General features: G+C 35.6%; 1 protein-coding gene across 2 annotated transcripts in view; it reads left to right on the top strand.

Annotated features, from left to right (window-relative positions):
- Positions 1-16,099, top strand: part of CORIN (corin, serine peptidase) — a 124,325-nt gene that overhangs the window by 15,364 nt on the left and 92,862 nt on the right. For both annotated transcript variants that reach the window (XM_052681919.1, XM_052681918.1), the window contains exons 2-3: positions 244-388; positions 7,421-7,873. In XM_052681919.1, the coding sequence (XP_052537879.1) occupies positions 244-388; positions 7,421-7,873 (598 nt within the window). The remainder of the gene's footprint in view (positions 1-243; positions 389-7,420; positions 7,874-16,099) is intronic.

Here is a 16,099-nt window from a genome sequence, read left to right as displayed (position 1 = left end):
GAAATTTCAGTTAAACTGTAACTTCATGGATACTGGGTAAACTAAAATTAATGGCATGGATTACACTGGGCTGTGCACCAAGAAGGAAGATTGCATGCAACTTTTCAATAAGAATCTAAAAACCATCTATAGCATATATTTAAACAATCCATCTGTTTTGTGAAATGCAAAGGCCTGCTCTTGAAAACACAGGAGTTATCAAGTGACACCAAAATGATAAAACTATGCTCTCTTGTTTTTCAGGTCTTAGGAACAGATGAGGATAATATGGGGGATGGCTGCTCTCAAAAACTGGCTTCTGCCAAGTTCCTGCGACTTCTGCTCCTAATACTGATTCCATGTATCTGCGCCCTTATCCTTTTGCTGGTTATTCTGCTTACCTTTGTAGGTGAGTGCTAATGGAGTAAATTGTCTCATTTTCTGTGAAGGAACTGAAAACTGAGATATAACAGCATTCTCAAGCGCTGGTGTAATTGTGGATGTTCAAGGTGTACATTAGTACATCTACCTAACAAACTAATTACCTAGTGAAAGAATAATGCTTGTTACAATGAGACAAATATGCTGCTTAGATTTATATATTTAAAATTTATTGAATGTAACAAAGAAAACTTTTCATTTCTTACGAGCATACGACCTGAAGAGGTAGTATGTAGGTGGTTTTCAGCAATCATTTTACAGGTACAAGATGATACTTATGTTGGACTTTTATGTATTTAAGCAAAATATGTTTGTTCTATTATATGAAATATATATCAATGCAAAACCTCAAGTGTGTTTTGTAGAAACTTGTTCCAGGAATATTAGATTTCGTAATGGCTTAGTCTGATAAATATTAGATTTTGTAATGGCTTACTCTGATAACTAACTGCATAGATTACAGAATTAACAGGCTAATAGTTTATAACCAGCAGAATTTTAAGAAGCCATCCCTCTGTTACCACTACAGAGAAGTTGATATATCTTTTAATCAATTATTTCAACTACAGCATGAGAAAGACAGTAATGCTGGGTTAAAATTTTTTTTGTTTTGTTTTGTTTTAAAAAGAGTTAAAATAATCTGTTCTTTCAGTGCTGAGAATTTGTGGAATTTCTCAATTTTTTAAAATGAAAATATTTTCTTGTTCAGCTTAATTAAGAACTTCAGAAGCACATCTTTAATGAGCGTGCTGATGTGAGAGAGTGTGCATGTGTGTATGTATGTGTAACATAGGTTACTCAGGAAGTAATGTCTCCTATTGATTTCCATGCCAACTGCAACAGATACAAAAAGCATAGCAATGCTGTTTTTTAGAGCAAATTCTCAACTACAAAATACTGTTTTTCAACATAGTCACCACCATTAGCTGAGCATTTTCACCAGCAGTGAACATAAGCCTACGTGCCACGCTTGTAAAAATCTATACCAGTGGATAGATTGCCACTGCTGAAACACACCATGTACTGCCTCACTGTGCTGATGCTTACTGTTTGGTCTCCATAAATGTCTAGCAAGTGTCAAAAAATGAATGTCAGTGCTTACTTTTTTTTCTGTGTGGAAGGCTCGGCTTCATACACGCTTTCATGTCAGACACCATTTTCTCAGATTGCTCCTTTGCTTCTCTGTCACACAGCAACAGAATGTTATGAAGTACTGGTTGGAAGGTCCAACCTTTACTGAGCAGCCCTTCTAAATATGTATAAGTACATATATATGTATATATACATATAAAAGTACATATATATGTATATATACATATAAATATATACATATAAATATAAATATATATATATAAATATATAAGTGCAGGAAGAAACCAAACACTTGTTTCAATAGCACTTTCACCTCTGCCAAAACAATGACAGTGTAAATCTGTTTTTTCAATTTAGTCTGTAAAGGATTTCCTACAAGACATCGTAGATCTGTTCTTTTCATTTAGCTTAGGTTAGGCAAGTCAAGAAAACAAAGCTAATGAGTGCTGTGATTGACAATTGAGTCTTGGGATGTATCTTTAAACTGAGAACATGCTGCAGTAGATTAAGATTAAGTAAGTTTGGCAGTTAAGAAATATGATGCCATTCAATTTACTTTCCTTATGTTTAGGATTCCATTTATATCCTTCATATCCTCTGCCCTAGATTTTCATTCTTTGGCGAGAAAGTGAATAAAAGAGCAGGTATATTTGTTAGATCTTCCCATGCTCCTTTTCTGAGGCGAGTATTGACATAACACATTAAAATGTATTAAATCCTCCAGGTAAAGAGGAAATGGGACTTGTTCTGATTCTACTTACATAGCAAAAATCAGGGCTATATCTTCTTAGGTCAGTGCAATTACTGTGGGGTATAGAATAAGGCTTGATTTTATTACCCATACCTCAAACTGGCAGTTCCCTTAAGCATCTCTTGAATTTTCATGATTATAATTTACTGTTCTCTTTCAGCTAGCAGCTTCTGTTTTGTGTGCATGATAGCCTAGAAACAAATCATATCTGATGTCTGCAGTTAAGTGAACAAGTTCTATGGGAAACTTTAAAATGTATCTAAAATAATGTATTACGTTCTGTTTATTGAGAATACACTATATCCAGAATAATAGCTCATATTCAGCTCAGATTAGTAATAAATGAATGCTGTTACACCCTGATATTGGTATGATGATTTACAATGTGAGAAACAAATTGATAGTCCCGACTGGTTCAGACGAGATATTCTCTATATAGGAAATTCTGTTCCTATCTTTCCACCACCTGGAAGAGTTTAATTCTGTGGTTGTCAATCTTGTATTCACTGGTGATTGAAACATTAATAGAGAATTTCCAGAAGAGAAGGCACCAGAGAGGACTCATGGCAGCCTTTCAATACTTAAAAAAGTCTTAGAAAGATGGAGAGAGACTTTTCACAAGGGCATATAAGGGGTTAAGGTTTTGAACTTAAACAGGGTAGATTTAAATTAGATATAAGGAAGAAATTCTTCACTATGAAGGTAGTGAGGTGCTGGATCAAGCTGTCCGGAGTACCTGTGGATGCCCTATCCCTGGAGATGTTCAAGGTCAGGTTGGATGGGGCTTTGATCAATGTGATCTAGGTGAAAGTATCTGTGCCCACAGCAGCGTAATTGGAAGTAGGTGATCTCTAAGGTCCCTTCCAATCCAAGCCTTTCTAGCACTGTATGATTCTGTGATTATAAGTGATGTGCCCTTGCCTTCAGAATGTGCAGATTCATAGAGACAAACCACTGCAGAAGAAATCTCACTGGGTATGTGTTGGCTAGTTATAGCAGGGAACTATCATTTATTCTCTGTGTAACTGCCTCATCCTTTGCTTGTTTTGTTAGGTTGCTGTGCCCTTTTTGGTTAGCTTTTTAAACAGTCTTGGTCTTTTTGAGATTTCCTGCTGTGAACTGTTAGAAATCACAGAATATACTGCCAACATCTGAATGTAATGGCTTGAACAGTGCAACTATTCTTTAGATCTTATAACAGTCCATTTGAGATCTTTAAGTAAAACATTAATTCCTCAAGAGTGAAAAGCAATTGGAAAATGATCAGTAAGATTGTTGGCAAAGCACTGCTTTGAACTGAATGAGCCTAATGCCAGTTCCTTGGTTTTGTACCAAACACAATGAAAATCATCATGCTTTATTGTTCCTGTCATCTGGACATGTCCAGCTGTAGTTGGAGACACAGATCCAAACTGGTTACAGTTATTTCTCAACTAATTAGCTATCTGGACATGATTTACTGCCTGCAGTTATGTGATTTACTGTCCAAACCTCATTGTAAATGGACATTTGATGAATAGTTGGATATAATGTGTATGCATACATGAATAAAACTAATATTCTGCATTTTATATTATATGTTTTGTATAGTTCTTAGCAGACATTGATAGGAAATAAATGACTTCTCATTACTGAAGAGATTTTAAAAAAACTTATTACTTTAAAGCATCTAATGTTGTTTTCTTAGGAATCTTGAAATTTAAGTAGTTTCTACAGAACTTTTAATGCTGTAAAAAATCTCCCGTAAGTAAAATTTAAGATTGAAAACATACAGTGATATTTAGGGGGGAAAAGGACTATAATCAAAGAAAATATGAGTCTAATTCAGAGAGACGGTGGAATCTGTAGACTGCAATTAAATGTTTATATTCTCTACTCAGTGCACTAGGAAGATGTGAGGATGGGAAGAATGTGTTGAAGAAGAGCAAGGTGCTTCAGGAGGGTGATCCAAAACTTTTATGTACTAGCAGGGATCAGAGCAGTGAGTGCCAAGCGGAGGGTTAGCCTACCTCTCCCAAGAACATAATTACCAGAACCCAGGCAAGTGCGGCTAAATGATTGAGACAGAGTCTAAAGACATTTCCTAATATTATCTAAAAGCATAAATTAAAAGAGCATGGCTAGACTCAGTCTTTTAAAACCTCCTAATGCTGATGGTGCCTGCCAGCACATAACAAAACAATTGCTAGAGCATTCATCTAGAGGAAGGAAAAGCTGGATTCTTTAGAATTTTGAGTCCTAAGAATGCTGTCTGGAAGATTTCGAACTTAAAATTCTAACTTGAATATATGAAAATATGGAAGTATGAGAATTGTACATACCCAGAGGCCATAATTCTCTAGTAATATCAACTTCCAAACCTTCACTTACTCTCTGTAAGGGTTGATATTTGATGGGCAAAAAAAAATCTTTAAAAGCATTCAATAATATTTATTGTCAGCTGAGATACAATTGGGAAGATCTGTTGCCTGGAAGACAGTTCATCAAGTGGTCCACCTGTCAAGAAAAGAAGTTATTATCGCTAAGTAACTGAAAAGAGAACAAGAACGTTATTGCTGGAAAGACGGGCTGAAGATGCAAACAAGTATCTAGGGATCTCAGAAGAAGAAAATGATCTTATGGGTAGTGATAGCTATTATTCTAGTTCCAGAAAGAGAATTAAGTAGGGTGAATAGGGAGAGGATAGAAACCAGTGGATGAAACGCAATAATTTTCTTAACGCTGTTTACTGGTCCATAATATTAAGCCAAAATATTTTTAAACTTCTTTCAAGCTTACACATGACTTGTAATGTGTTTCCTACTATTCTGCTGAATGATATATAAATAGCTAATCATTTAAGTCATTATTCGTAGTTCTTTGGGACTGATATTTTCCAGACTTTTTCTATTTTTGTGTTGAGTGGAGAAGAAAAGAACCTAGGGAGGAAGATTGAGAATGTGAAAAAAATCCCCTCAGCTATTTGCAAGTCATGGAAAAAAAATGCATTGCTTCAAAGTAGGAAGAAAAGGTGATTTTCTCGTTTTAACTTTTGAAAGCTGTGGCAAAAAAATGGCTGCCGTTTGAAACTTGTAACAAAGTAGGCTTCCCACTCATGGGAATTCGAAGCTTTATTTTGAAATACAGCATCTACACAGAATTACATATGAGTGAGCATAATCTCTGTGTATGCTCAGTCACAATTTTTAGAAAAATCATATTACTACTGGTCTGAATTGTGAAATTCATTCTTTCCATTTGGCCTGACCAGAATACTAAGGGAAAGACAAATTGCTGCTGAAATAATTTGTGGGTGGGAGGTTTTTTGTTGCTTCTGTGAAACACAGTAAATCCTCCAAATCACAATGAATTATGCACATTTACTGGTAGAAAAACAGAAACTTTCACATGCATATATGAAAAGTCCCTTGGGTTCTGCTACTGAAAGATACACACAAAGTTTTATTCACAGTCAGTGACAATTGAACCAAAATAACCCAGTATGGATAAACCAGTATTTGGTAAATCTCAAAGGGTAGAAGTTTCATTGAATCCCATTACATTTCAGGCACCTTACTAGTCTTTTTTCTTAGTTCCAGTTGCTGCAGTTGAATATTATTCAGTGAAAAGGGAAATGCTGAGATTCTTCCTTTCAACTGGTTTCATATTCTTCTTACATATTAAATTTCCCAACCCAAAGTGAATTCAGACTGTAACTGAAATTTGGCTTTTCTGACACAGTTACTTGTAGCTGCAATTAATAAAGATTTCCTCTTGCCCAGTCTTTGAATTTCCACAAAGAAAACTGATTTAATCTAGTTGCAAAGTGGCAGAAAAGAAAAGCAAGGAAAGGGATTCTATAACAGCAGGAAGAAGGGACTCAGAATACCCGAGTGGTAGCAGGCTACAAGCAGTGACTGGAGTTGGCAGAGCAGAGCAGAAGGCGTAGCTAAAATGTGGTCGTGGTACCGGGCATTTTGTAAACACAATAACCTGAAAATGAACTTCAGAGGAGGTGGCAGTGAGTATTTTTTGGAATCAGGAGTCAATTTCACCAATGAGTTAGTGAAGGAACAAATCAACATGAAAGCCTATAAGAAAAATATATGTTTCAAACGTGAAGTGTAATGTTTATTACTATTAAGCTGTTTTATGTGACTAACCAAGTGCAGAAATTGCTTTTGCTGTTTAGAATGGAGTGGTGTTTCACTTTCAGAGTTAGTATTTGTGGCTTCTATTAGATAGAACTAAAATGTATGTATTTGAGATTCCTGCTTAATTATTTATTAATACTCTATTAATTACTTATTTCAGTGATAGTCACAAAAGTGACTGAAAATGTGCGGATTAGATTTTCTTGCTCTTTCTTCCAGATTTCTTGTTTCATAAGGAACATCCTTAGAGTTTCATATGCATATCCTTAGAGTTATGCATTTGTTTTGATTTGAACGGTTGCAACTAACTTTGCAACACATACAAGTAGGAAAAGTCTGTGTTTGTATATAAAATAACAAATGAAGAGCAAAAGCATATAGCACTTAAGTAAAATTCTGTACACAACTGTGTATTCAAAATCCAGTATCAGAGAAGAGTGAGAAAGAACTCATGGATTATATTTAGTTGTAATAGTTAAATTACTTAATTTTGTATAGAGAAAAAGAATACCTGTTTCCATTAATTAACTCTTTCCATATTAATGGAATATAAAATTAAAAAAAAAAGAATTTAATAGTTTTCTGACATACTGACAGTATGAAAACAAGAGATGGTGCAATGTAAAAATAAGTATTCCCTAATGTATTTCCATGATGCTAGAACTTCTTAGAGCTCCTCCAATTTACATTCTACAGTTACAGGTATGTAAGAATTCAGTCACATATAAGTAGGGTTAAAACATTTCGGTTCGTTGTTGATGTTGGTCAACGACTTGTTAGTATGTTTCTCTATTTTATTCTACTGTAAACATAACTTTTTATTTTGGATGCACTACTCTTATTTTGTTGCTACATTTAATTCTTTAGTTCTCTTTAATTTTAATTTTAACTTAGAATGTTTTTTTATTTTTTTATTTTTAATTCTGTGCCACTAAATTTACTGTTCTGTTAACCTCCTAAAACAAACTGGTGACACTTGTTCTTCTGGACGATGGTAATATTGGTATTTTTTCCTTTCTTCCAGGGGTATTAGAAAAAACATGCTTTTATTCAAATGGGAGTGAGGTCCTCACAGTTAATGGTGACATTGAAACGTCTAGCAATCTTTTGCCAAACATGGTTGAAAACGATTCCAAGACTCATCCCACAGTGGATATCAGCACATGGACTCCCTCCTGGACCACCACACCTTTATCTCAAGTTGGCCAAATGAACACAAACTCAAATATGCTTAGAGAGACTTTAGAGGAAAATGCATTTGCACCTACATCTCCAGCATCAGTGCTCAATCCTGATCTTACAAACAACGATGCTTTATCAGAGAACCCCAAATACAGCACCCAGCTTTTTGCCACTACAGAGGGAGAGCCATCATGGTCGACAGATGTCTCCTCTAACATCAAAGACAGGATGACCACTCTACCTGCATTAAGTCCTACTCGTCCATTTGTGTCACAGAAAAAGGAGCAGAAAGAAAGTAAGTTTATGTTTTATTTGGCTTCATAATTCTGATTCAGATGAATAGAATACATTGCTGGCTGCTTCTCAGTGCGTTCCCATGAGTTCTGAGGAATTAGCCACTTTTTGATAACTTATATTGTCATGTATATTCCGTGTTGCAATCAGTATGTTATCAGGACATTTCATAAGAAGAGGAAGATACACTAAGTTCATTCAGGAATGAATATTTACAATATGTTCCTCAAATGGTGAAAATCATGCATGCTTACCATGTCTGAAAATGAATTACTGCAGACTTAGTTTGTAGATAGAATTTTCTAGATTCTTTTGAAATTATATATGTGGTAAGTATCTTCCTGAACTGGGGATGTAATGACAGTTACAACATTTCCTATGTTAATGGGCAAATTCTTTAATTTGAAGTTATTTCTCAGTGCTGCAATAAACTTCCAGTGAAAATTCTGGTGACATTTCTGAGGACCGTTATGGGAATGTCAAGAAAGAACAATAAGTTAACTGTGATCAATTTTCATTGGTTTGATTATTTAAAAAAAAAGCATTTCATTACTGCCTTAGTAGTTTTATTGATTAATCATGTCAGTATTGAAAGGTTTCTTTATATTCTTTTGTTAACCCTCTGAACTTTATATAGGTTAATATAAATGTATGTTAAAATGCACTTGATTTTCTTTCATTGCCTATCATTCCTTAGATGTTCATCTCGTCTGATCATGAAGCAATACTTACTTCAGGTCACAGAGATATCTGAAATAAATTAAAAGAGATGGCAAGTGACCTAAAAGTCGCACTTTGTATAAGATGTATATTTGAAATTTCTATGAAATGAAAATGAAGAGAGGATATCTGTCAGTAGGGATCTCTTCCAAAAAGCCACTGAATTATATGATGTTTTGAGGTGTCAGTCCTCTGTTGAGTTCCATACTTAGTTGTAAGATCTGATATTAGCTATCTACCCAACGAATATATTATTCAGGTGAGAGTGATCAGATTGTTTGCATCACAGATTTTTTTGCTCTGCTGTTTTCTTCAGAAACATTTTGCCTTCAGGAGTTTGTTCCTTTCCTTCCCTGCCCCCTCATTTTCATCAAATAAGCAGATAAAAGTTGTAAAAGAGCTCTTTATATCCTTCCTTGTTCTTTCCAGAGTGAAGTAAAAGAGGAAACTCTGTAATTTATATGTATATATATGTGTGCGTTTGTATATGTGTCTTAACTGAGCACGTGGAAAACATTCCTTTTGAGGGTGTTCCTTTATTGTGAATAATTTTTCATTTACTCCATCTCCTGCAGTGTAGTTATTCCACAGGCTGTGGGAATTGTCTCGGCTTTCTATACATTACATCCACTAGATTTTCTTTAACAGATTCGTATCTTGTTTATTCTTCTCACATACAAAAATCAGAACAAATGTATGTAAATGTATACTTGTATCCTTTTGGTGGTTCATTTATTTACCTTAGTCAGTATGTAGTATTCTATATACTACATATATACTTGGGGGGATCAAGGATATTTTATTCTCTGAATAACTTTGTGTTCCCATAGCTGTACAAAGCATTGAGGACTAGAAATCATAGGCTTCTCCTACTATCTCACCCCTGTACCAGCCTTTGCAAATTATCTCCTTATACTTCTTGGCTTCTTTGGTCTCTCCCACTAAACTTTGCTTCCCAGAGAGAACTCCACTGAGGTTTGATGTCCAGAAGTATTCTCTTGTTGAGAGAGATGGGGAAAATCAGGAAAAAGTGATGTATGCATTTTTGGCATAGTTAGGCTGGGGTAGTCTTTTGGAGTGCAAAGGGGTTTTTAGGGCAAGCAAAACACTCAATGACTATGTAGGAACAGTGGTAGTAGATCAAACAGTATCATTGTTATGATCCAGTTGTGACCGTTAGCATGTGCCAAAAGAAGAATAAACTAGGACTAGCATCTAGAAACATCTCAGCATTGCATGGTAGCAGATTCCAGTGATCTGTAGTGAGTCTTGTTGAATTTTCTTCCAGTAATTTATGTAATTTCTTTTGGGCCAATATAGAATGGATATTTGAGCTTTCTAGGCCTATCATAAGGAAATTAATCTGGAAATGAAGTGTGAGGCTGATGTTTCACTGTTATCAACAAACTCTAGCAGATCATCCATCAGGACAGGTTTCATCTGGTTCAGATGTGGTCAGGTGAGTGCACTACTGATGATTTAGTAAGAGAGCATAACTTGGACTTTATACTGTTTTTATGCAGGATGTTGAAAGACAAATGATATGTCACACAACACAGAGGCTGCCAGTGCAAAACTAGCCAGACAAAATTCTCTGAAGACATTTGAAATGGCAGTAATATGGCTATAACATTTTTGGTCTGATCTTAATATCCTTAGTACTGGATTTGCTATAATGTTGAATCACAGCTTCAATAAAATACGTTAGAGAATATTAATAAAAGAAATTATAAACACTGTGACTATATGATATTCACCCAAGACATTAAAATAACACTGATACGAGATTTCTGAATTACTAACTAGAGTGGAATGAAATTTTGCACATGTGACATCAATTATTATAAAAGCCCTTGAAGCATAAGGAAGTGCTTTGTCAGAAATCCTAGTCAAGAATAGATTAATAGGCAAATGGGAATGAATGATACAATGAAGAAGTGACAAATAAGTTTGTTTTCCTTTTACAAAAGGAAGCAATACTTCACTGTCTGTTTGAAACCTCTTTGACGGAGTAAATGACATTTCTGGTTAAGTTACCATACTTGTTCTTTAACCAGAGACTTCTCTGAGAAGTCTTAAAGAGAATTGTCTCTTAGACTAATTGCTCATTCAAACACAGGGAAGTATATGACTGGTTAGGTTCCACTGTGAAGCTTACCAATGGAGCCTCATAGGGTTTCATGTGAATGTAGAGTTTACACTGTACCTTAAAAATGATCCAGGAAGGCAGTGAATAGTCAAGTAACAACATTTCTACTTGTACTGAGTAGCCTAAAATGAATATATGAGATATTGCGCGCACACACGCACGCACACACACAAAAAAAGTTGAGGGTTTGCTGCAGACAACGTTCTGGCTCAATGATGGTCAAAAAGGCAACTCTGTTTCAGGTATTGTCATGATGTCAGATGTTGTCGTGAGCGATGCAGAGAATAAAAGGAAAACTCATCACTTCAGTGTATAAGTTCAAACAGAAAGAAAGAGGAAGAATTGGAAAATGCAAACAGCAGGCAAACAGATCAGTAAAGGTGTGTAATGGCTTAGATGTGGGGAAACACTGAATATGAATAAGACTCTTTTCCTCCTGGAAAGTTGCCCTACATTTCTGAGTGGCTTGGAGAAGTAGAGGCAGTGGTTACTCAATGTTTTTCTTTCTATTAGTAGGTGCACAGTGCATTTTGGTTATCAGACTAAGTTAAAGAAGATAGCCACAGCTTCACTGAATACATAGCTGCATTACAGAATAATGAGAAAACCAGAAAGTATGGAAATGCCTGGAAAACTTCATGATGAGTTGGTCTAGATCAGGCTTTTAAACTCAATAGTCCATTTTCAACTTCTGACTTGTGAAGCCTCAAGATTTTACGCTGCCAGAAGTTGTTACACTCCTCGGGTGATTGTTCTTATTTGCCCTAGATTCTTATTATTTTTCTTGGTGGTTTCTTGCAAAAGCTAATTTCTGCATCAGATGTATCCTCTATTACTTCTCTTTCTTGCCAATGAAAGAGTGCAATAGGAGTGGATTTTTGTTTTGAGAGATTAGAGTTTGTATGAGTTCAGATTTAAATGTGTTGTTTGGAAGGCATGGTCCATAGGATGGAGAATTTCCTAACGTAACAGAAACATCAGTAAGAGATTTTTAGGTTCACCAGTGGGTTCACCAGTGGCATTTGGGGGTATATGCAGTAGTATTCTGTTCATCAGCAATAGTCGTTATCTTAAAGAATAAAGGATGTTTTTCCAAGATAAATATCAATACACTTTCATCTGTACTTTCCTTCTCTTTGAAACAAAAGTTGGCTGCATTTATGCGATAAAGTGGTAGATTGACCAGGAGACATCTCGTGTATCAGATTGAGAATGATGTTTTCATTTCAAATGGAGCAGACTCCCTGGTTTACAATACTGCTGATCTGGGGAGACTAATGGAATATACACTGAGTCAAGTGGTATTAGCAGCTACTTTTGTTTCTTCCACTTACTGATATTTATATATATATACATGCTTAATATCCTTTTCTTTGGTCCTATGCCAGTTCTCTCATACTTCTCTTCTAGCAGACAGTCAAGTAGCCACACAGCCTTTTCATGTACTCAAATGCACATGGAAAACTGTGACTATGCTCGAATACTAACAGGAAAAGTAACATGACCAAGTGTTCTGAGCTTGATCTTCTATCATCCCTTTCTTTGCGGAGCCTGGCATCCAGCTCACCCAGCACTCTGGCAAGCAGCACACAAGCCTGCCCTTGGCACAGCCCTGAGTGGATTGTATGGAAATAAGGGATGTATTTTTTCAGCTCTGACTATTTCTGAAGATACTGAATAGAGTGCTAGGAAAGGGCATGAGTCTCAGGTGATCACGGATTCCCAGTCAGCTCCCCTCTGCACTTAAGCAAGCATGGAAGAGGATGATCAAAAACAAGCCCTAAATGGTTGCTTCTAGGAGTGAAGTGAGAAAGTGCCTTTGCAGAAGTGAAACACTGTTTATGGACTTCAGTTCAAAAAGCATATGTTTTATTTTTGCATGTTTGCAACTATTACCCTTCTTAAAAGAGAAAACAGATATGCTTGTTATGTAGAGTAGTAGCAATAGTAATGAGAAAACTCTTTCGTGTTTCATGCACATTTGAAATGGAGCAATTTATTTGCAACACCCTGCTCTGCCCAGAGGTCATCTCTTATTGTAATATAACAATGTCTAATTCATACATTAAATAAACATTTTTCTCTCACCAGCACTCTCCTTTCTTTGCATTTGGTATTTTGCCATAACTATAAGCTATGAAGAACAAAGCTGGCTCAGCTTTCTGTTTGGTAGAGAAGAGCAATATGAGAATCGCTTTGGAGATAGTTGGAAGGGATGTGTCATGGATGGCATGAACCAAGAAACTCCCTGCTTCTCTCTCCTTGCGTCGTGCTTCTCATTCCAAGCTAAGGTACTCAGTAACAGCTTTCCAAGTTGGACCATAGTTTTCATCTCCTTAATTCCTAGTCTCCAAAACAGTGGCTTAATAAACCATGTTTTCTTTTATCATAATTTATGTTTAATTACTCAAGTTGGAGCAGACCCAATTATATTAAGCGTAATAACAGTGATAGACCCATGGTAGATATTTAGAGATATTTATCTTGTTTGGAATAAAAATGAAAAATGTTAAAACATGAATTTCCCCTGGAGCAAAAATAGTTTGGTCTTTCAAATTGGCAGAGAAGATCACAAACTCTGGTGTTCGAAGTCCTAAGCCAGAACTTTGGCCAATCACCTGCTTTCTTTTTCATATTTTTCTTCTTTCTTTTTCATAGAATAAATGTAGATTTATCATTAAAACTTTGTTTTATGAGAAAGAAAAAGCTAACTAATTTTTAACACCTGGTGCATTACCACTCTCAGGCAACTGGAATTTGACAAAAATGGTAAAAAATCACGTGAAAATTGTAATGAGGTTGTTAACAGTTTCATGCATTTACCTCCAGATACGTGAGCCTTTTATTCCTTTCAGTAAATTCATGGCTCCTTATTGCAAACATTTTGTTTGTAGATGATCATCTGTCCAAATACACTTGGGTTAAAAAATGCTCTGTATGAGATACCTAACAGATTAAAAATATATATTGGAATTAACATTGTGATGGGTACTGTAACTATCACAATCTCCCAGCAATTCCATTTTCACTCATTTACCAATCTTTACGCTTCAGCCTTTCCACCACACTCTTGACTTTAGAACAAGAGACTCCCTCACTGGAAATAACTACCAAGTCACCATTGTTCCAATTTTTAAAAGACATGCAATGTACTTCTATAGTTAAAACATACACACCTTTAAAATGTTTAAATGTAAAGAACAGAAATCTTTTCAGCTTTATGTCTTTTACTTTTATGCATCTATTATGGTTTTTTTTTTTTTTTTTTTTTAACATATTGTTGCTTGTAGTTTAAAGTGTTTTGTCAAAGTTAAACAACAAACTGGGCAAGTGGTTAAGGTAGAAGTCATGTGCTAGCCTGTTATGACATTTCCATGGAGGGGATCAATGAACACAAGTCATCCCTAAGATAGTGATCTATCAGCTTCTCTGAAAAGTCAGTTATGTACTATTTCAACAAAAAGATATTGTTCTATATTGTAATTGCTGATCAGTTTCAAAAGGCACACCTCCGCCTGTCTGACAGTTGAGTGTGATTTTATTTTTTATTGAAGTTTATCTCCTTTATGCTTCTGCGTGGTCTGTTTTGGCTTATAGTAGAGAGAGTGCAATTGGCTGAACAGACTGAGCTATCGTTAGTATAAAATGGAAAAATCTAGGCTACTGTCCAAAAGGAATGCATTGAGAGAAGCTATATGTATTTAGTAGTGCAACTATATAAAAGAAACACATTTTTAATTGTGGGAAGTGCAGATGAAATACAAGTATTTAAAAATCTGAGTTTGCACAGGCAACTTGCAAGCATCTTGTTCAGAAGCTTTAAATGCAACTAAACTAGTATACAGTAATAGGGAAACTTAATGATAATTATGTTGTGCTCTTAGACACCTGTATATTAATCTGTTCCTTTTACACACACACACACAAAAAAAAAAAAAAACACCCAACAACAAAAATCATGTTTTTTGACCACTAACTCCTCAGACTGTGAAAGTTTTGTCAACATTCTTCTTTGTTCACATTATGATCAAATAGAACAATTGGAACTCTAAGGAATGATTCCACTGATGTTGATAGCTAAGCTTGTCTGTGAACAGAAGCATTTGAACTCTAGCTGTAGAAACATGTTTAAAATGTGATACCCAAAAGAAAATTGCAGTGATACAGACAAGAGAGTCAGTAGCAGTAGCAGCCCCTCAGAATTAAGAAAGGGCCAAGAATATCCTAAAGCATGTTTTGCAAAATATACTATAACAAACATGCAGTGAAATTCAGAAGATCTAGGGTGCAGTATTTCTCTGTAGAGCAAATTGTCTTTTACAGCCAGTAGCTGCCTATGCTGCAATGAAACAATTGCACACAATTTTGAAAACCATAGCTGTGGAAATCTTCCACAGGGAAAACAAACTGAAATCTGTTAGACTGCTAAGTCTGTTGTTAGCCATTTAGAACAGTCCTTGCTAAGCCAGAGGCCTCAGTACACCAGGATCTTAAATTCCATCTGCAAACCACCAAACAGGAAATTGCAGTTAGCAAATCATAGATTTGTCATACTTCCAGTGTTTTGCTTAGGAAGTGAGGTGCTGCATTTTGTCCCTGGTTTCTAGACAAATCTCATAGGAAGCCTTAAGTAGGGTTTGCTACGTTATTTTTGTCTGAAAGTGAGGTAAGCGCTAAGTTATCACTGTGAGTTGAAAAAAGGATGGTAATCTCCTACAGAAGAGATCAGAACAACAATTTGACTGTTCTTGAGAGTTAATTAACCGGAGACAAATGGGACAGCTCAAGTACACTCTTATTACTGTACTGTCCTATTCACAGCCTGTTGAATAGCTTGTTGAATATCTCAACCATTATCAGTCTTTTATAAAGCACTGTTTTGTTTTGAACATGACAGTATTGATACATAATTAATTGTTGTCAATCAAGGCAACATTCATGTTTGTTGTTCATTGCATGCGAATGAAAACACATTAAAAAAAAAAATCTGAATTCCTCCTCCCATTGGTCCTGTGGAAGCTAGCATTTATTTTATACCCTTACCCCTTTTTGTTTTTCAGCAAAGCTTATCAGTATTAGTAATGTAATGTACATCTTTCAAAACAATAGCAGAATGCAGTCCAGTAGTCTCTAATGATTGATCTAATCCTAAAATCAATTTCATTTTGTGTCTTTTGTTTATTTAATGGTAGGTTCTTTGAAATATGTCTGCAATTTCACTAAAGAATCCCAATAAAATGGCCATTAGGAAATAGCTAATCAGAATATCAGATCTGGAATGTAGGCCAGGTCACACCTCATGGGGGTAGGTACTCAGCCTCACCTTTAGCTAATGAGCTTACCTGCTCTCAGCTGTTC

Source organism: Tympanuchus pallidicinctus, unplaced genomic scaffold (genome assembly GCF_026119805.1).
Source record: "Tympanuchus pallidicinctus isolate F22 unplaced genomic scaffold, pur_lepc_1.0 scaffold2, whole genome shotgun sequence".
NCBI lineage: Eukaryota > Metazoa > Chordata > Aves > Galliformes > Phasianidae > Tympanuchus > Tympanuchus pallidicinctus.
This window is presented reverse-complemented; position numbering and strand designations above follow the sequence as displayed.